The sequence below is a fragment of the Nomascus leucogenys genome, chromosome 2 (assembly GCF_006542625.1).
Source record: "Nomascus leucogenys isolate Asia chromosome 2, Asia_NLE_v1, whole genome shotgun sequence".
In the NCBI taxonomy this organism is placed as follows: domain Eukaryota; kingdom Metazoa; phylum Chordata; class Mammalia; order Primates; family Hylobatidae; genus Nomascus; species Nomascus leucogenys.
This window is the reverse complement of record NC_044382.1, coordinates 30398405-30418670: the sequence shown is the minus strand read 5'-3', so window position 1 is coordinate 30418670 and position 20266 is coordinate 30398405. Positions and strand designations below refer to the sequence as shown.

The following is a 20266-nucleotide window of genomic DNA, read 5'->3' as shown; positions in this document are numbered from 1 at the left end:
CTCTAGGAGAGATTAAAGCCTGTGAAATAGAACTTTTCCAGATAATGGTGAGTTTTTAGGCTTGCTTATGCTGAAGCTTAATATAAGCTAATAAGTAGAGAAATTAGGAGGCTTGGATATTGCAAACCTTATTGGTTGGGGTGTTACCCAGGCTAATAGAAAAAAAATTATATCTTAGAAAGACAGAACAGGTGCGACTTCTGAGAAGAAGGGCTAGAGAAGACTAGAAAGGCTGGAACCACCTTGAATTTGGCACACACACACACACACACACACACACACACAAAATTGCCAAATGATCTGGAATGTGGTAGGTCATTAATCTGCTTTGCAAATGTCAGAACTTTAGGATCCCAGTACTTCTTGTTCTCAGGCTCCACATCCAGAAATCACAAGTATGGAACATCCAGGTCTGTCTCTTCCTGCTGGAACAGGACACGTCAGAGGGGGTGGTTCAGGAGAGTGACCAAACTCAGAAACAGCCATTAAAGTAAACTCATGCCAAGCAATTGGTCACTCCGCTATGCAATGAGTCAGCCCCCACTGCTGCACGTCCTTGGCTACAGACTCCTGGAACAGCAGCTCTTTTCAAGGCTAGTTGTGACAAGAGCAGGCCCACATTCAGCCACCTCATCCAGGTAACTACTCTTTGACTTCTCTCTCCTTAGTCCAAGTCAGTGGTGGGATCTCTTCAGCTTTCCTCTCTGTCAGTGGGTTTCCCTCTTCTTCCTCTAACACCCTCCTTTTGTTTCCTCTGCATATTAAAGTAGAGAAAACGTCACGCTTATTTATGGTTCTCCTTCATTTCTCTGTATGCCCCTGCTACAATTTTGAAAGCAGACAGAATGGATAGAGTAGGGCATGAGCAAGTTAAGGAAATGGACGGGGAAGGTATCTTCTCCCTGCGCCTAAATATTTCACTCCCAGCAAAGAAAAGTTGGGCTAAACAAATTGTCAATTTAATATGTTTAAACTCTACTTATATTAATACCAGTTGATTCTTTCAATATCCTATGAAGTTCATACTTGCTGAGGCCTACACTTCTCAGAGACGTTAAACCAAGAATTTGAACTCCCATCTCTCTAACTCCAAACTCTGTGATTTCTAGCATCTCACTCAATTCAAGGTCATAGGTCATATGTTTTTTGTTTTTTTTCTGATTCTTGAATCAGGGAAGGTATACACAATTTTTATTAAGCATGACCAACAATTCCATTTTTAACCCATTCTTTATATTTGAGCCCATGTGACTAACCTGGCAAAGAGAAATTTAGCTGGGAAATAAAGGGCTTAAATGTGGGAGAAACTGGTCCATCTCAGGGAATCACATGTTATAGGGTGATATGTCCAAGATTGTACAGGACAGCCCTCAGTTTACACCTGTTACCTCAGAATTCTTATGAATTCTTTACATGTCTGTGTTCACTAACAAGAAGGCAGCAGCTTAGGTAATTAACTGCGAGATAATTAGATACTTGTAGGGTGAACCTATGTATAGGTAATAGACTTTGAGTCAGCCCTGATGAATCTTGGGCCTAATTTTTCTTCCAGGCCAGAACTGTGATTGTCAGCTAGTTTTTGGCAGAAAAAAAAAAAGTCATTTTTTTTATGTTTTTCATCTTCCTCTTGAAAGCAAAAGGGCTCTCTCAGGCCTGAGTTCCTGGAGACCAGGTCAGTATTAAGAATCACCAGGGCAAGTGTACGGGAATGGTATCACCTTAGGATGTTGTGTTCTCTCACATTGGAAAAGCTAGCTGTGCAGGAAACTAGAAACAAACAATCTTGGACATGTTCACAGGCCTTATCAAAGAAGAGTCTTATATGAGATGAAATGGTTGCCTTTCCCCCACAAGATTATATTTTTCCTGGTATGCTCTACTTTGACACATGTGGCTTTCTCAGGTGAGTAACCTAAGAGGTTTTGGGAGATAAACTCTGATTTTCTTAAAGTTATAGGAAAGAAAATGAGTAATTTTTTACTTTTATGGGAAATATTTTGCTGAAATGTAAGCCAGTGTAGTCCAAACTGGGTATAATTAAAATGTATATTCTTAAATAGAAAAACCAGACTTGTTTTCTACATGGTGGAGTCACAACCTCGTGTCTATTCTGTCGATTCAAAAGAAATCCTCTAGTGCAGAGAAAATTGTGATTTTTTTATTGTAAGCAATATACAGTATAATTATTATTTTTTCCTAGAAAAAATGATGCATTTTCTTATGGATTTCAAATATGGTAAATGATATGATAAATATGATAATGAAAAATAAGCCAATGAAAAATAAAAGCTATTTCTGTGATTGATGTTGGGTTCACATGTGTCTTTAGAGTTCAGTAGTAAAAATGATGAATGTATAAAAACAAAACCTATGTTACCTGCTAATTATAGATGGAATAATGCCTCCCCAAAATATCCAAGTCCTAATCACTGGAACCTGTGAATATGTTGCCTTGCATGGCACAGGGGACTTTGCAGATGTAATTTAGTTAAGGATCCTAAGATTGAAAAATTATACTGGACTATTCAGGTGGAACAGGATAAACACAGGGATTCTTATCAGAGGGAGGCAGGAGGGCCCAAGTCAGAGAAGACGTGACAATGGAAGCAGAAGTTAGAATGGTGCAGTAAAAGGGCCATCGGCTGAGGAACTCAGACAGCCTGTAGAAGCTGGAAAAGGTAAGGAAATTAATTCTTCCTTAGAAACTCCAGGAGGAATGCATCACTGCTGACATCTTGACTTTAGGACTTCTCACCTCCAGAATTGTAAGATAATAAATCTGTGTTGTTTTAAGTCACTAAGTTTGTGACAATTCATTACAACAGCAATAAGAAAATAGTACACCTGCAAATAAATTACAGATTAGTAAAGCAGACACTATAATCTCATGTTTGCATTTCCAGATCATCCTTAAATACATGGTACAAAGTAAATACTCACTAAATGAATGTTTAAAAATGTAGCTATTATCAGTTGATTTCCTGCTATGTGTAGGTTCTCTGTAATGTACTTTATTATTTTAAATATGCCTCAGTTGGATAGAATTGGATTAATCACAATACTTGGTTCACTAAATTTCATTGGGTTCAATCAAAAAGCACCATGAATATACCATTCCTGCAAAAATCTAGACTACTGACAAAAGTTCAAATCCAATAATGTAGTATTCAATCATCCAATTTTCTTTTCTATCTTCATCCAAGAAAAACACAGTTCTACATCTTTTTTAAAATTTATTTTTTCCCAAAATTCTTACTTCAGTTTCAGTCATTCTAAATCTTGTGTCTATTCTTCTTGTGCTCTTATTTTTAATATAGTCTTTATTTATACACATCATGGAAAATATATTTTTATAATTATTTTAACATTTATGTAACATCTATATAACTTTTCATATAGGACTTTTGTTTTGTTTTGTTTTGTTTGGAGACAGAGTCTCACTTTGTCGCCCAGGCTGGAGTGTGCAGCAAGCTCCGCCTCCCAGATTCACGCCGTTCTCCTGCCTCAGCCTCCCGAGTAGCTGGGACTACAGGCGCCCACCACCACGCCCGGCTAATTTTTTGTATTTTTAGTAGAGACAAGGTTTCACCATGTTAGCCAGGATGGTCTCCATCTCCTGACCTCGGCATCCGCCTGCCTCGGCCTCCCAAAGTGCTGGGATTACAGGTGTGAGCCACCACGCCTGGCCTATTATTAGGACTTTTAAATTCAATATTATATGAAGAGATTATTTTCGTCTTTTGAAATTTGCTTTTTCCTACATATTGTTTAAATTTATAAATATTCATATGTGCAGTTGTTCATTTAGTTTCATTGATGAATAATACCACATCAATGAATAATATCCCAATGTGCGACTATAGCCTAATTTCATTACTCTTTTGTTGATGGACATTTGGTTTGCTTACAAATTTATGATGTTAAGAGCAGATCTGGTAGAAATATTCTTATACATGTTTTTTGATGCACATGAACAAGAGTTTCTCTTAGGTATATATCTAAGAGTAGAGTTGCTATGCTACAATGTGTGTGAATTTTCTATACTAGAAGATAATGCCAGATGGTTCTCCAAAGTTACTGCATGAACTAATAACTTTTCATTAGAAAACTAAAATTTAAAAAATATTAGATAATAAAAAATGTTTCAGATGATGGTGCAATATATAAATTGAGATTCTTTTTTTGTTTTCCTTCCAGAAGCCCAATTGTTTTAGTATGGTTTGTGGAAAGGATGATTCTTTTTCCACTAAATTGTTCTTTCCCCTTTGCCAAAGAGCACTTGTCCATAGAAGTGTATATTTTTGAACTTCTTGGATGCCTATATTTCTGGATTCCATCCTTTTCACTGATCTATTTGTTTATCTTTATGCCAATCTGTTATGCAAATGTCAGACCTTTAGGATGCCAATACTTCCTGTTCTCAGGATCCACATCAGAAATCACAAGTACAGAATCTTCAGGTCTGTCTTTAACAAATTAACTAAACCATATTTTAAAAGAAAAATAGGTTTACACCAAAATGAGAGGAATGGAACTAACCCAACTTATCTCTGAATCTATTAGTTGAACTATATATTCTTATTCTGAAGACAAAAAAGTCATTTATACATTGAACTCTAATTTGTAGGCTTACATTTTGCAAAAGCATGGAATAAGAATTCTGTAAATGCAAATATAGTTTTGTTCAATATTGCCAAATTTTACTTCATAAACATTCTTCCAATTTGGATTCCCACCAGGAACCTCTTTCTCAACAGCTAATCTGATACCTGATAAATGATATTTCCATATAGTTTTAATTAGCATTTTTCTTAGCATGAGTAAGGCTGAATTTCCTTTAGAGATTTAAGGGTCATTTCTGTATCTTTTTGAGTATGTATGCTTGCGTAAATTATATTTGCATGTATATTGTCTGCTCTTCAGTTAGGTTTCTTATTTTTTTCTTCCCTCAATTTTAATGAGTTCTTTATAAATTAGGCATATTAGCCCTTTATCAAAAATCTTTTTAGATTGTATATGTTTATTTTTTGCCAGGAAGTTGTTTTTATTTTTAAGTAAAAAAAAATGCATCTGTGTTTTCTGTTATTGTATTTAGATTAATGAATCTTTATGATGAAAAAGGAATTATGTCATTTTAATTATTGTATAGTTTTTTTATGTTTAGATCCTGATTAATTTGGAGTTAATTCTTATGTAGGATGTGCAGTATATACATGTAATTTTGTTTCATTTTTACTAGATGAAGACCTTTATTTTTCTTTTCTTATAACTATATCCAGCTACTTTTGTCATAAAAATATTCTGACCTTTCAGTAGTAGATAAAAGCATTCTATCTTTTTTGTTCTCTGAAAGAGTGTACATGTAATCAGCAAGATCTATTCCTTGAAAGGTTAGTAGTCTTTTCTTTGTGGGAAGATTTCTAAATATCATGCAGAATTTTTCTTTTAACTTTTGAAAATTCTAACTTTTGGAAAGTCAGAATATTCTATGATATTTTAAATATCACTTAACAGTGACAGATAAGTAAGAGCAGAATACAATAAGTACTTTCTTATTTCATTTTCCCACAGGCAGCTAGTCACCCTCTGTCCCAGGTAACACCAGCACCCCTCATACAACCAACCCATAAAGTCCGTATCCTGAAAGCCAGGGAACTCCCTCAGTTTTCTTATCATCACTGTGCCCACTTTAATTCAGCATCTTGGTAGTAACTGGCCTGATACATTACTTACTATATCATATTTACTTTTTTAAAGTTTAAAAATGCATGTAATTACCCCAATTGCAGTGAAGAGGAAGCTAAAGCCAACAAAAGTGAAAATAAATAAATAAAATTATTTTAAGTTATATATACAACCTCAGTTTTTACTCTTTCCTCACTGATACAGCAAATTTATAAATAAAATCAATACTGTGAAAAAGAAAGAATAAATGGATAAAGTAATTTAAAAAGGAATGTTACTGCAAATTCTATTGCTATTAAAATTCTTTTGTATACATTTTTGTAAATGAGTAATTAAATTAGTTTACATTATTCAATCAGTGACTTCAGTAGGTGATATTATATCCCATGGAGAACTATTTCCTTTAACTTACTGTGTTTGTTCTTTATTTGCAGGAATTTTCAAAAGACGTGACTTCACTAGGTGGCCTAAGGTAAATTTAAATTTCTCAGTTCTAGATTGTAATTCTAGTCTAATCACTCTCCTGACATGAGAGATCTAAAACTTCATGGAAAGTCAGGCACAGTGGCTCATACCTGTAATTCCAGAACTTAGGGAAGCTGAAGCAGGAGGATCACCTGAGCCCAGGAGTTCAAGGTCGGCCTGAGCAACATAGCAAGATCCTGTGTCTAAAAAAATGCAAAAATTAGCCAGGTGTGGTGGGGCAAGCCTGTAGCCAGCTACATAGGAGGTTGAGTTGGGAGGGTCACTTGAGGCCAGGAGTTGGAAACTGCAATGAGCCATAATGGCACTACTGCACTCCAGCCTGGGCAACAGAGTGAAACCCTGTCTACAAATAAATAAATAAATCTTCATGGAGGTAAAGCAGAATGGAAGGATTCTATGTGACCTTGCACATAGACCTCTCCATACTTAGATTGTCTCCCATGTAGCACAAGCTTTAAAATATATTTTAGTAAAATAAATATCTTTATAGTCAAATAAAATATTGAGTAAATATATCTCTGATCATTAAGTAAAATAATACCTGCCATGTGTTCAAAGTCACAAAGCTAAACCGTGGTAAATCCAGGGTTTATTCTCAGTTTTAATAAGTTTTGGGATACATGTGCAGAACATATAGGTTTGCTACATAGGTATACATGTGCCACGGTGGTTTGCTGCACCCATCAATCCATCATCTACATTAGGTATTTCTCCTAATACTATTCCTCTCCTTGTCCCTGCTGCCCCAACAGGCCCCACTGTGTAATGTTCTCCTCCCTGTGTTCATGTGTTCTCATTGTTCAACTCCCACTTATGAGTAAGAACATGTGGTGTTTGGTTTTCTGTTCCTGTGTTAATTTGCTGAGAATGATGGTTTCCAGCTTCATACATGTCCCTGCAATGGACATGAACTCATTCTTTTTCATGGCTGCATAGTATTCCACGGTATATATGTGCCACATTTTTTTATCCAGTCTATCATCGATGGGCACTTGGATTGGTTCCAAGTCTTTGCTATTGTGAATAGTGCTACAATAAACATATGTGTGCATGTGTTTTTATAATAGAATGATTTATAATCCTTTGGGTATATACCCAGTAAAGAGATTGCCGTGTCAAATGGTATTTCTAGTTCTAGATCCTTGAGGACTCACCACATTGTCCTCCACAATGGTTGAACTAATTTACACTCCCACCAACAGTGAAAAAGCATTCCTATTTCTCCATATCCTCTCCAGCATCTGTTGTTTCCTGACTTTTTTCTTTCTTTTTTTTTTTTTTTGACAGAGTCTAGCTCTCTCACCCAGGCTGGAGTGCAGTGGCGCGATCTTGGCTCACTGCAAGCTCTGCCTCCTGGGTTCACGCCATTCTCCTGCCTCAGCCTCCCGAGTAGCTGGGACTACAGGGACCCGCCACCAAGCCCGGCTAATTTTTTGTATTTTTTAGTAGAGACGGGGTTTCACCGTGTTAGCCAGGATGGTCTCAATCTCCTGACCTTGTGATCTGCCCGCCTCGTCCTCCCAAAGTGCTGGGATTACAGGCATGAGCCACTGCGCCATTCTAACTGGTGTGAGATGGTATCTCATTGTGGTTTTGATATGCATTTCTCTGATGACCAGTGATGATGAGTGTTTTTTCATATGTTTGTTGGCTGCATAAATGTCTTCTTTTGAAAAATGTCTGTTCATATCCTTCACCCACTTTTTGATGAGGTTGTTTTTTTCTTGGAAATTTGTTTAAATTCCCTGTAGATTCTGGATATTAGCCCTTTGTCAGATGGATAGATTGCAAAAATTCTCTCCCATTCTGTAGGTTGCCTGTTCACTCTGATGATAGTTTATTTTGCTGTGCAGAAGCTCTTTAATCAGATCCCGTTTGTCAATTTTGGCTTCTGTTACCAATTGCTTTTGGTGTTTTTCAGTCATGAAGTATTTGCCCATGCCTGTGTCCTGAACGGTATTGCCTAGGTTTTCTTCGAGGGATTTTATGGTTTTAGTTCTTGCATTTAAATCGTTAATCCATCTTGAGTTAATTTTTGTGTGAGTTGTAAGGAAGGGGTCCAGTTTCAGTTTTTGGCATATGGCTAGCCAGTTTTCCCAACACCATTTATTAAATAGGGAATCCTTTCCCCATTGCTTGTTTTTGTCAGGTTTGTCAAAGATCAGATGGTTGTGGATGTGTGGTGTTATTTCTGAGGCCTCTGTTCTGTTCCATTGGTCTATATGGCTGTTTTGGTTACTGTTGCCTTGTAGTATAATTTGAAGTCAGGTAGCGTGATGCCTCTAGCTTTGTTCTTTTTGCTTAAAATTGTCTTGGCTGTATGGGCTCTTTTTTGGTTCCATATGAAATTTAAAGTAGTTTTTTTCTAATTATGTGAAGAAAGTCAATGGTAGCTTGATGGGAATAGCACTGAATCTATAAATTACTTTGGGCTGTATCGCCATTTTCACAGTATTGATTCTTCCTATCCATGAGCATGGGATGTTTTTTGATTTGTTTGTATCCTCTCTTATTTCCTTGAGCAGTGGTTTGTAGTTCTCCTTGAAGAGGTCCTTCACATCCCTTGTAAGTTGTACTCCTAGGTATTTTATTCTCTTTGTAGCAATTGTGAATGGGAGTTCACTCATGATTTGGCTCTCTGTTTGTTTATTATTGCTGTATAGGAATGCTTGTGATTTTTGCACATTGATTTTGTATCCTGAGACTTTGCTGAAGTTGCTTATCAGCTTAAGGAATTTTTGGGCTGAGATGATGGAGTTTTCTAAATATATGATCATGTCCTCTGCAAACAGAGATAATTTGACTTCCTCTTTTCCTATTTGAATATCCTTTATTTCTTTCTCTTGCCTGAATGCCCTGGTCAGAATTTCTAATACTATGTTGAATAGGAGTGGTGAGAGAGGACATCCTTGCCTTGTGCTGGCTTTCAAAGGGAATGCTTCCAGCTTTTGCCCATTTGGTATGATATTGGCTGTGGGTTTGCCATAAATAGCTCTTATTATTTTGAGATACATTCAATCAATACCTAGTTCATTGAGTGTTTTTAGCATGAAGGGGTGTTGAATTTTATTGAAGGTCTTTTCTGCACCATTGAGATAATCATGTGGTTTTTGTCATGGTTCTGTTTATGTGATGGATTCTGTTTATTGATTTGCATATGTTAAACAAACGTTGCATTGCAAGGATGAAGCTGACTTGATCATGGTGGATAAGCTTTTTGATGTGCTGCTGGATTCGGTTTGCCAGTATTTTATTGAGGATTTTCCCATCAATGTTCACCAGGGATCTTGGCATGAAATTTTCTTTTCTTGTGTCTCTGCCAGGTTTTGGTATCAGGATGATGCTGGCCTCATAAAATGAGTTAGAGAGGAGTCCCTCTTTTTCTATTGTTTGGAATAATTTCAGAAGGAATGGTACCAGCTCCTCTTTGTACCTCTGGTAGAATTCAGCTGTGAATCCATCTGGTCCTGGGCTTTCTTTGGTTGGTAGGCTATTAATTACTGATTCTATTTCAGAACTTGTTATTGGTCTATTTAGGGATTTGACTTCTTCCTGGTTTAGTCTTGGGAGGACGTATGTGTCCAGGAATTTATCAATTTCTTCTAGATTTTCTAGTTTATTTGCATAGAGTTGTTTATAGTATTCTCTGATGGTAGTTTGTATTTCTGAGGGATTGGTGGTGATATCCCCTTTATCATTTTTTATTGTGTCTATTTGATTCTTCCCTCTTTTCTTCTTTTTTAGTCTGGCTAGCAGTCTATCTGTTCTGTTAATCTTTTAAAAAAACCAGCTCCTAGAATCACTGATTTTTTGAAGGGGTTTTTGAGTCTCTATTGCCTTCAGTTCTGCTCTGATCTTAGTTATTTCTTGCCTCCTGCTAGCTTTTGAATGTGTTTGCTCTTGCTTCTCTAGTTCTTTTAATTTTGATGTAAGGTGTCGATTTTAGATCTTTCCCACTTTCTCCTGTGGGAATTTAGTGCTATAAATTTCCCTCTGAACACTGTTTTAGCTGTGTCCCAGAGATTCTGTTATGTTGTGTCTTTGTTCTCATCAGTTTCAAAGAATATCTTTATTTTTGCCTTAATTTTGTTATCTACCCAGTAGCCATTCATGAGCAGGTTGTTCTGTTTCCATGTAGTTGTGCAGTTTTGAGTGAGTTTCTTAATCCTGAGTTGTACTTTGATTGCACTGTGGTCTGAGAGACTGTTTGTTATGATTTCCATTCTTTTGCATTTGCTGAGGAGTGTTTTACTTCCAATAATGTGTTCAATTTTAAAATAAGTGCGATGTGGTGCTGAGAAGAATGTATACTTTGTTGATTTGGGGTGGAAAGTTCTGTAGATGTCTATTAGGTCCACTTGGTCCAGAGCTGAGTTCAAGTCCTAAGTATCCTTGTTAACTTTCTGTCTCATCAATCTATCTGACAGTGGGGTGTTAAAGTCTTCCACTATTATTGTGTGGGGGTGTAAGTCTCCTTGTAGGTCTCTAAGAACTTGCTTTATGAATCTGGGTGCTCCTGTATTGGGTGCATATATATTTAGGATAGTTAGCTCTTCTTGTTGTATTGATCCCTTTACCATTATGTAATGGCCTTGTTTGTCTCTTGTGATCTTTGTTGGTTTAAAGTCTGTTTTATCAGAGACTAGAATTGCAACCCCTGCTTTTTTTTGCTTTCCATTTGCTTGGTAAATCTTCCTCCATCCCTTTATTTTGAGTCTATGTGTGTCTTTGCACGTGAGATAGGTCTCCTGGATACACTGCTGGGTCTTGACTCTGTCTAATTTGCCAGTCTGTGTCTTTTAATTGGGGCATTTAGCCCATTTACATTTAAGGTTAATATTGTTATATGTAAATTTGATCCTGTCATTATTATGCTAGCTGGCTATTCTGCCCATTCAGTTTCTTCATAGTGTTGATGGTCTTTACATTTTGGCATGTTTTTGCAGTGGCTGATACCGGTTTTTCCTTCCCATGTTTAGTGCTTCCCTCAGGAGCTCTTGTAAGGCAGGCCTGGTGGTGACAAAATCCCTCAGCATTTGCTTGTCTGTGAAAGATTTTATTTCTCCTTCCCTTATGAAGCTTAGTTTGGCTGGATATGAAATTCTGGGTTGAAAATTCTTTTCTTTAAGAATGTTGAACATTGGCCCCCCACTCTCTTCTGGCTTGTAGGGTTTCTGCAGAGAGATCCACTGTTAGTTTGATGGGCTTTTTTTTTTGTGGGTAAACTGACCTTTCTCTCTGGCTGCCCTTAACATTTTTTCCTTCCATTTCAACCTTGGTGAATCTGACGATTCTGTCTCTTGGGATCGCCCTCCTTCAGGAGTATCTTTGTGGTGTTCTCTGTTTATCCCAAATTTGAATGTTGGCCTGTCTTGCTAGGCTGGGGAAGTTCTCCTGGATAATATCCTGAAGTGTGTTTTCCAACTTGGTTCCATTCTCCCCATCACTTTCAGGTATACCAGTCAAACGTAGTTTGGTCTTTTCACATAGTCCCATATTTCTTGGAGGCTTTGTTCATTCCTTTTCATCCTTTTTTCTCTAATCTTGCCTTCACACTTTATTTCATTAAGTTGATGTTCAATCTCTGATATCCTTTCTTTTGCTTGATTGATTTGGCTATTGATACTTGTGTATGCTTCACAAAGTTCTCATGCTGTGTTTTTCATCTTCATCAAGTCATTTATGTTCTTCTCTAAACTGGTTATTCTAGTTAGCAGTTCCTGTAACCTTTTATCAAGGTTCTTAGCTTTCTTGCATTGGGTTAGAACATGCTCCTTTGGCTCAGAGGAGTTTGTTATTACCCACCTTCTGAAGCCTACTTCTGTCAATTTGTCAAACTCATTCTCCATCCAGTTTTGTTTCCTTGCTGCCAAGTTGTGATCCTTTGGAGGAGAAGAGGCATTCTGAGTTTTGAAATTTTAAGCCTTTTTGGGCTGATTTTTCCTAATCTTCGTGGATTTATCTACCTTTGGTCTTTGATGTTGGAGACCTTCAGATCGGGTTTTGGCATGGTCATCCTTTCTGTTGATGTTGATACTATTGCTTTCGTTTGTTAGTTTGCCTTCTAACAGTCAGGCCCCTCTTCTGCAGGTCGGCTGGAGTTTGCTGGAGGTCCACTCCAGCCCCTGTCTGGTTATCACCAGTAGAGCCTGCAGAACAGCAAAGATTGCTGCCTGCTCCTTCCTCTGGAAACTTTGTCCCAGAGCGGCACCTGCCAGATGCCAGCCAGAGCTCTCCTCTTTGAGGTGTCTGTAGACCCCTGCTGGGAGGTGTCTCCCCTTCAGGAGGCACGGGGGTCAGGGACCCACTTGAGGAACAGTCTATCCCTTAGCTGAGCTCAAGCACTGTGCTGGAAGATCCACTACTCTTTTTAGAGCCAGCAGGCAGGAACGTTTAAGTCTGCTGAAGACGCACCCACAGCTGCCCCTTCCCCCAGGTGCTCTGTCCTAGGGAGATGGGAGTTTTATCTATAAGCCCCTGACTGGGGCTGCTGCCTTTTTGTCAGTGATGCCCTGCCCAGAGAGGAGAAATCTAGAGAGGCAGTCTGGCTACAGCAGCTTTGCTGAGCTGCAGTGGGCTCCACCCAGTCGGAACTTCCCAGTGGCTTTGTTTACACTGTGAGGGGAAAACTGCCTACTCAAGCCTCAGTAATGGCGGATGCCCCTCCCCCCACCAAGCTTGAGTGTCCCAGGTCGACTTCCGACTGCCGTGCTGGCAGCGAGAATTTCAAGCCAGTGGATCTTAGCTTGCTGGGCTCCGTGGGGATGGGACCTGCTGAGCAAGACCACTCGGCTCCCTGGCTTCAGCCCCCTTTCCAGGGGAGTGAACAGTTCTGTCTCGCTGGAGTTCCAGGCACCCCTGGGGTATGAAAAAAAACTCCTGCAGTTAGCTCAGCGTCTGCCCAAATGGGCACCCAGTTTTGTGCTTGAAACCCAGGGCCCTGGTGGTGTAGGGACCTGAGGGAATCTCCTGGTCTGCAGGTTGCGAAGACTGTGGGAAAAGCATAGTATCTGGGATGGATAGCTCTGTCCTTCACAGCACAGTCTCTAATGGCTTCCCTTGGCTGGGGAGGGAGTTCCCTGACCCATTGCACTTCCTGGGTGAGGTAGGGCCCCACTCTGCTTCTGTTCACCCTCTGTGGGCTGTACCCACTGTCTAACCAGTTCCAGTGAGATGAGTCAGGTACCTCAGTTGGAAATGTAGAAATCACCCACCTTCTGCATTGATCTCACTGGGAGCTGCAGACGGGAGCTCTTCCTATTCAGTTATCTTGCCTGTGAGTTTTAATAAGTTTTAATACAAAATCCTTATTCTGACCAATGACACTTGAGGTCTGTCCTCTAGAAGTTCACAAACACATAAGTATCTCCACTCATAAACGTCCTATTGGAACTGAAACATGAAGGCTAAGTGAAAACTTTGCATTCAAGGTTAAATAGGGATATTAAAATGGTTATGACTTGAAGAGATGATAGGATGGGTGGGGACACTACAATCAGAAAAAGAAACTGGCCTGACAGAAGGCCACAGAACAGGGAATCCTTGATAAGCTCAATTGACTGGTATGATTTAATATTATTTTTAAGTGGGACAGAAGTGACAGGAAGAAATAGATGGGAGAGAGTCTATTATTTGTTACTTTATGGTATCATGTATTTGCAGCCCCGATGTAAAATGTACATCCCACTGGACCCTGATTACGATGCAGACTGCCCCAATGTGACAGCACCTGTTTGTGCCTCAAATGGCCGCACTTTCCAGAATGAGTGTTTCTTTTGTGTTGAACAGAGGTAAGTTCAGAATAAAATGCCATTATTTTTCCCTCTACTTCACAGAAATTTCAAAGCAACATAGTCAAGGAATTGGGTTTTACTGGTGCACACTGTTAAAAAAAAAATAGCCTCATTATTTACAAAAACTGGGGACAGACTACAGACAGAGTGAAGAAAGAAAGTCTCCTAGAATTTAGTTAATATTCTAAGTTGAATCATTTAAAAAAGAAAAAAGGCTTACATAATGTTCTGGGAGAACTGTACGGAGATTATATTTGTAGGTAATCTACAGATTATATTCAAGCAATGAATGGAAATCTAGTTATTTTAAAAAAACACTCAACTTTTTTTATATGTCACATTGACAAACCTATGAATAGCACCTATCAGTGTTTGGTAGCTATTAAGAGGCGTAGAAAAAGATGCAGATGCCGCTACAGACATAGACCAAGGTATAAACATAGATGCAGGTATTGATACACGAGGAGCAAAGGGGTTTTGTGGTCTTACATGCATAAAAATTGACAGTCAACTTTTCATATTGTTTTTGCCTTTCAAATAAATTCAGTAGGAAATTTAGACTAAGGAATTAATAATATTCCTTACAATGTATATTTAGCTCCACTCAAAATTGTTTTCACATATCAGCCCTGTGTCTTGTCAGTTAACTTCTTCATGACCTGTGAGATCTTCTCTGTTGGGGTTCCCCAAAACTATCTTCAGCCTTGAGGATTCAAGAGGACTCATAAAACTCAGAAAAGCTGTTATATTCATGGTAACTGTTTATTATAATGAAAGGATACAAATTAAAATCAGCAAAGACCAAAGATGCATGAGGTGGAGTCCCCGAGAGAGCAGGCACAAGTTTCTAGCTGTCTTCTCCCAGTGGACTCACAGAAGCGATACTTAATTCTCCCTGCTACCCTGACAACACACATGAAGTATTGCTTACCAGGGAAGCTCACCCAAGACTTGGTGTTCAGACTTTTTAATGGGGATCAGTCAGGTAGGCACAGAATACCTACATGGCTGATCTTAAATACTTAATCTCCAGCTCCTCCCCAGCCAGAGATCAAACTGATATGGAGTGCTCCAGGACCCTAGTAAACAACAACAGGTGTTCATTATAAATTTCATGGCTAGCATAAACTCTTTGGCAGACCCAGGTCCTAGATAAACAAACATACCCTATTGCACAGACTATTCCAAGGGCTCATAGGTTATCTCCCAGCAGCTGGTTTGAGCATGCCAAGCCTGCTAAGCCAACTCTTCTGCACAGCTTTCTTTGAAAATAATCCTCATGAGCTTCTAGTATCATGCTGCCCTTCCATGAGGATTATTCCATTTCAGAGGATAATTGAAATGTCTTTTAAAGAAAAAGAATGTAAATGTAAAAATGTAAGTTAACCAGGTCTCTACTGTTGGCTCTACTGTTCTCATTAAAAGATGAAAGAGATACCAGACTATATAGAATAATTAAGTTACATTATCCTTCCTTGCTAATGCAGTTACTGTTGATTTCTTAGAAATGAGATAGTCAGAAAAGAGACTTGGAAATGTCTTTGTAGCTCTTCCACGTAATATTTCTGTTATACTCTGTGGTGCTTGTACACACATTACTAAAAAGAGCAGTGTAAGAGGGTCTCACTCATAATGCCCTGGCCTTTGGAAAATCACATAGATTCAGACAGACACACAATGTGGGCCTTGATCTGCCGGGCTATTACTTCACAACTTCCCACAAAGATCATTCTCAGATTCCTTTCAGGCTCATCTAGGAAATGTGAGAAGGCTGTAACCTCACGGAACAGTGTTAGCAGCTCAAAGATCAGGCCTCAGGTCTCCTTGGCAAAAATGGGGAAGAGATTAAAGAAACAATCCCTTCTTTCCTTCCTTCTTCCCTCCCTCCCTCCCTTTCCTTCCTCTCTTCCTTCCTCTCTTCCTTCATCAATTCCTTCCTTCCTTCCTTTCCTTCCTTCCTTCCTCCCTTTCCTCCCTCCCTCCCTTTCCTTCCTTCCTTCCTCCCTCCATTTCCTTCCTCCCTCTCTCCTTCCCTTCCCTTCCTCCCTCCCTCCCTTCCTTCCTTCCTTCCTTCCTTCCTTCCTTCCTTCCTTCCTTCCTTCCTCCCTTCCTTCCATTTTTCCTTCCTACCCTCTTCCTTCCTTCCTTGGGCTTCTAGGTCATCCTCCAGAAGCTGGTAATAATTCCTGGTGTAGTAATTCCTTCCTTCCTTACTTCCTTCCTCCCTCTCTCCCTCTTTCCTTCTTTCCTTCCCTTCTACCTTGTAACTCTGAGAGATGTACTATGACCACTCTAGTTTTTATTTCTCAATCTAAGAATAAATGAAGAGCCCTGCTGGTTAAAATAGTTAAAAACTGTTCAGTAAGATTGTAGCCAATAGGAGCACAGTTCATATCAAACATATCTTATTCTGGAACACAGAAAATTAATTCCAATGACAGGAATGGTGCAGTGACATGCATATTTGCTTAATTCTCCATATGACCTGAATGTATAAACTTAATTTTCATGCCATTTCTATATCTCAGGGCAAGAAGAATAGTCCTAATGCTCTTTTGAACAATGGGAGGAGAAGGGTAATTCCTTGGTCTCTGCTCTTAGCAGTGTTTTGAGGAAAAAGCCCTGGCAAATTGGATTCACGGCTCTCAGAGATATCTGCCACTTGTGAACAATGTAAAATATTTGAAAAATAATGATGAATCCAAGACTTGGCTAGAATTTATAGTCATTCACTCTCCTTAATGAATCCCTCAAGCCTACTCAGTCTAGCACTCTGGTAATATATGCTAAGAAAAGAGAACCTTACATGAAACAGTCCATACTCTTAAAAAGCTTGTGGTCTTATTTGGCAAAAAGAACATATGCATACAAAGTTGATGAGAATAGAAAGCAACCTTGGTTTTGTTGGACAAAAATGATGTTTTAATAAGTTTTGAAATCATTGATAGAATTTACCCACAAATACAGATTTCAAACTTGCTTAGTGATACTAAGCAAGGATTTCTCAGGCAATAAATAAGCAACAGCTGCCTCATAGTAGCTCCCTGTTCAAATGGAGATCATGTGTTCCAAACAACCAGTTCTTCCTCTCTCTTTTGTGATGGAAGTGGCTCACATCACTTATTTATATTACCCACTAGGCTCCAAGCATTTATGTTTATAATTCCTGAACCAAATGAGTGCATTAGATATATATCAAAGATGAACCTGATTATAGGGTTGGCGTGGGAAGTCTCTTGAAGAACGAGAGGGCTAAAGGAGTTTTAAAGAAATGGAACACAAAAAAGAAAATGGATTGTTCAATCTACACAGTGCCAACTGTTTGGGAAAACACTTTGAATCAAGAAAGTGTGCAGTGTCTTTAGAGATGTAATACAAATATGATGCTGAAAGGAATATTATGTATTTAGAGAATAGTAATATGTAAAGATGGAAAATAATGCAGAGGCTAGTCTTTTGTGAAACATAAATACCAAGTAAGGGGAACAGACTACAATCAATGGACAGTGTTAAAACAGTGAAAAATTTGAGCACAGAGCGAATTGTGTGAATTATGCATAGCATTATTGCTGTGGTTATCTTTTACCTCTTGGTAAAAAAAAATCTGGTATTTCTATGTTGAATGAAAAGGTATTGAGATGGGAATGGGTTAGGGGATGAAAAACTCTATATAAAAAATGTCATAGGACACCTTTTGAATAATCAAGACATGGAGAAAGAATGTACAAATTATAGTGGTAACAAACAAAAATGAAAAAAAAAAGAAGGATGTAAAGGGAATTTAAAAGCAGCTCCCTTTTCAGGACCTCTTTTAGAAGATAAGGAAAAGTACATTCAATACCAATGTTCACTTTCCTTATGATACTAATCTTTTTTTCTCTTCTCTTTAGGGAATTTCATTATCGTATAAAATTTGAAAAATATGGAAAATGTGATTAATGGGTACCAGAGTACCTACACTTGCTTATTCTTTTTTCTACTTAATTCAGAATAGTATTTCTTTTGGAGTGTGAGGATGTAAATTAAATAACATCCCTATGCTGTACTTAAATATCAAACAAAATGGGAGACAAAAACGAAGGAATCAAACTGACAAGAACCAAATATCAAATTTATTACAAATAAACAACAAAAGAGCTGATATTCATTACTGTGTATTGATTGTTTTAAGTCATCTTACTCCCATTTTGGGTAGTTTAAATTCTCTTCACCAGTTGGGCTTAACACTACCTAAAATTATACTTACCACCAATTGCAGGCCTATCTGCAGAATTAAACCCTACCCCACTAATATAATTAAAAGACATGGAGCAAAAGAGAAAATATCCTTCCTACAAAAGACAGAGTCCAAAGGAAGGAATCACTGAGTTACCCAGGTCTAGTGCTATTTTTCACCGTTCGCAAATGGATGTTATACTTTCTGTGGTTGGAGAAGTAAAATACCATGGAGAGAGGAGGAGTATTAGGCTACTGGATGATTCCTACTCAAAGAAAGAAAGGACACTGGTATGGAAATAAGGAGATATGAATTTTGCCCTCAATTTTGCCACTGATTGATTAACTATAATTTTGGGTCACATTCACTATCAGTGTCTCTGGCCATAGTGGCTTTAAATTTTTCTTGGTTCCACTTACTGTTTTGTTTACACAAAAGAGTAAGTCATCCACTTTACTGGTATCTAGCCTTATATATATTGAATATCCTGATGAAATACACTATGGCTCCTCCATTTGTTAGCAAGATTGGGATTTGAAAATCCACTATAGGTTTACATCAGATAGTAGAAATATTCTAGCCATAACAATGAGTGTTGTTAGTAGCTAGTAAGGGAACTAACGAGTAAAAAAGTCAAATAGAGTAGACATCTTTTGCTGATGTCTCTATATCCAGTCATCTATATTCTAGAAACTAAAATTCAATTATCTTCTTGTGATTACCCCAACCCTCAAGGTTGTGTCTTCATTTGTGTTAACTTCATCATGATCTGGGGTAGAACACATAATCTGGGCCTATGCACATCTACAAATGGAAGTCCCTTGGTCACAGACATTAGTGCAGGCAACAGCACACGACCTAAAACAGATCCATTGATATTCTGGTCCTTACCTAGAAATCCTAAGAGAAAGATTGTCACTCTTTTTTCCTGTAATGTGTTTCCTCAGAGCCACAGGCAGCAATCTCGTAAGAACAAATGGGAGCCCCTTTAAGAATGAAGTTAAAGAGCAGAGCAAACAGAAACAAGAGATACAGGGAAAATATATTCTGATGGCATCGATTTTCTGTCTCCAGCCATGCCATGCCTAAATTAGATCTACTCTTTGACTTTTCTTTTATAGGTAATAATACATTTCCTCTTACACGTTTGGCATCATGTTTTCTGTTCTCTGAGATAAGCCAAATGATAAATTAAAGAACAATGTATCAAAGGAAAACAGACTCCCTAGATTTTTCACTTTTGCAAAGATCCTTTCCTAAAGCCTATTTGTATTGGAGATCAGAGCCTTTTCCCTGGTTACAAAGGCAGTATAGGCATCCAAGCCCAGACATTTTTTAATATACATAAAATGTTAACATCTAACTTCAACATAATAAAAGTCATATATGAGAGACCCACTGCTAGTATCATACCGAACAGGGAAAAACTAAAAGCCTTTCCTCTAAGTCTGGAACAAGACAAGGATGCCCACTTTCACCACTGTTATTGGACATAGTGCTGAAAGTCCTAGCTAGAGCAATCAGACAAGATAAAGAAATAAAGAGCATCCAAATTTTTTAAAAAGTTAACTACTTACAAGTTCAATATATGTTGCATGGTTACAGAAAGTCATCTTCCTGCAAAAAGAAAGGTTCAAAATCTGTATACTCTATTAGAGAGCTCATAATCAGGACAACAGAGCCTTTTTGTCCAAGGAGACTAGAAGACCAGCTTGACTGCTGCCTGTGCAGAGTTTTGGCAAGCAGCCTTGTCTTAATCATATCACATTCTCTTACAATTTTGTGCTTCTTCTCCCCAGTCCTTCTTTCCATGGCTCTCTTCCCTCATGAATATTTCCACTGTGTTCTACAGATGTTTTGTGTTGTTTACCAAATGCTACTTGCACCTCCTTGCCCCTGCTGACTCGGGTGTTTCCCCCAAGGACACTCTTGACTTTGGAATAGTGAGAGTAGGGGATGCCCATTCTCCTCCAGGGTTGTGGAGAGCAGACTGGAATCATCTTGATTTTCTGAGGCAGCTTTCAGGCCATCATTTATCTGCCCTGCTGGAAAAGCAAGGTTAAGGCACATGCCAGGTGAATCACTA

At 38.4% G+C, this 20266-nt stretch overlaps 1 protein-coding gene and 1 long non-coding RNA gene across 2 annotated transcripts in view; one reads left to right on the top strand and one right to left on the bottom strand.

The window, feature by feature from the left end:
- The window catches only part of LOC115837276, a 101349-nt gene that overhangs the window by 16459 nt on the left and 64624 nt on the right, over window positions 1-20266 (bottom strand). The window lies entirely within an intron of this gene.
- Window positions 569-18063, top strand: SPINK13 (serine peptidase inhibitor, Kazal type 13 (putative)). Its single transcript, XM_003266608.4, has 5 exons — window positions 569-638; window positions 1800-1903; window positions 6120-6157; window positions 13834-13961; window positions 17855-18063. The coding sequence occupies exons 2-5, from the start codon at window positions 1828-1830 to the stop codon at window positions 17901-17903; spliced, it is 291 nt and encodes a 96-aa protein (XP_003266656.1). The 5' UTR covers window positions 569-638; window positions 1800-1827; the 3' UTR covers window positions 17904-18063.

What these genes read in the sequence shown, in the direction of transcription:
- SPINK13 (XM_003266608.4), top strand. Translation starts at nt 1,828, where the DNA reads ATGAAATGGTTGCCTTTCCCCCACAAGATTATATTTTTCCTGGTATGC. An exon ending in GACACATGTGGCTTTCTCAG is followed by an intron (nt 1,904 to 6,119) that starts GTGAGTAACCTA and finishes CTTTATTTGCAG; the next exon opens with GAATTTTCAAAAGACGTGAC. An exon ending in TTCTTTTGTGTTGAACAGAG is followed by an intron (nt 13,962 to 17,854) that starts GTAAGTTCAGAA and finishes TCTTCTCTTTAG; the next exon opens with GGAATTTCATTATCGTATAA.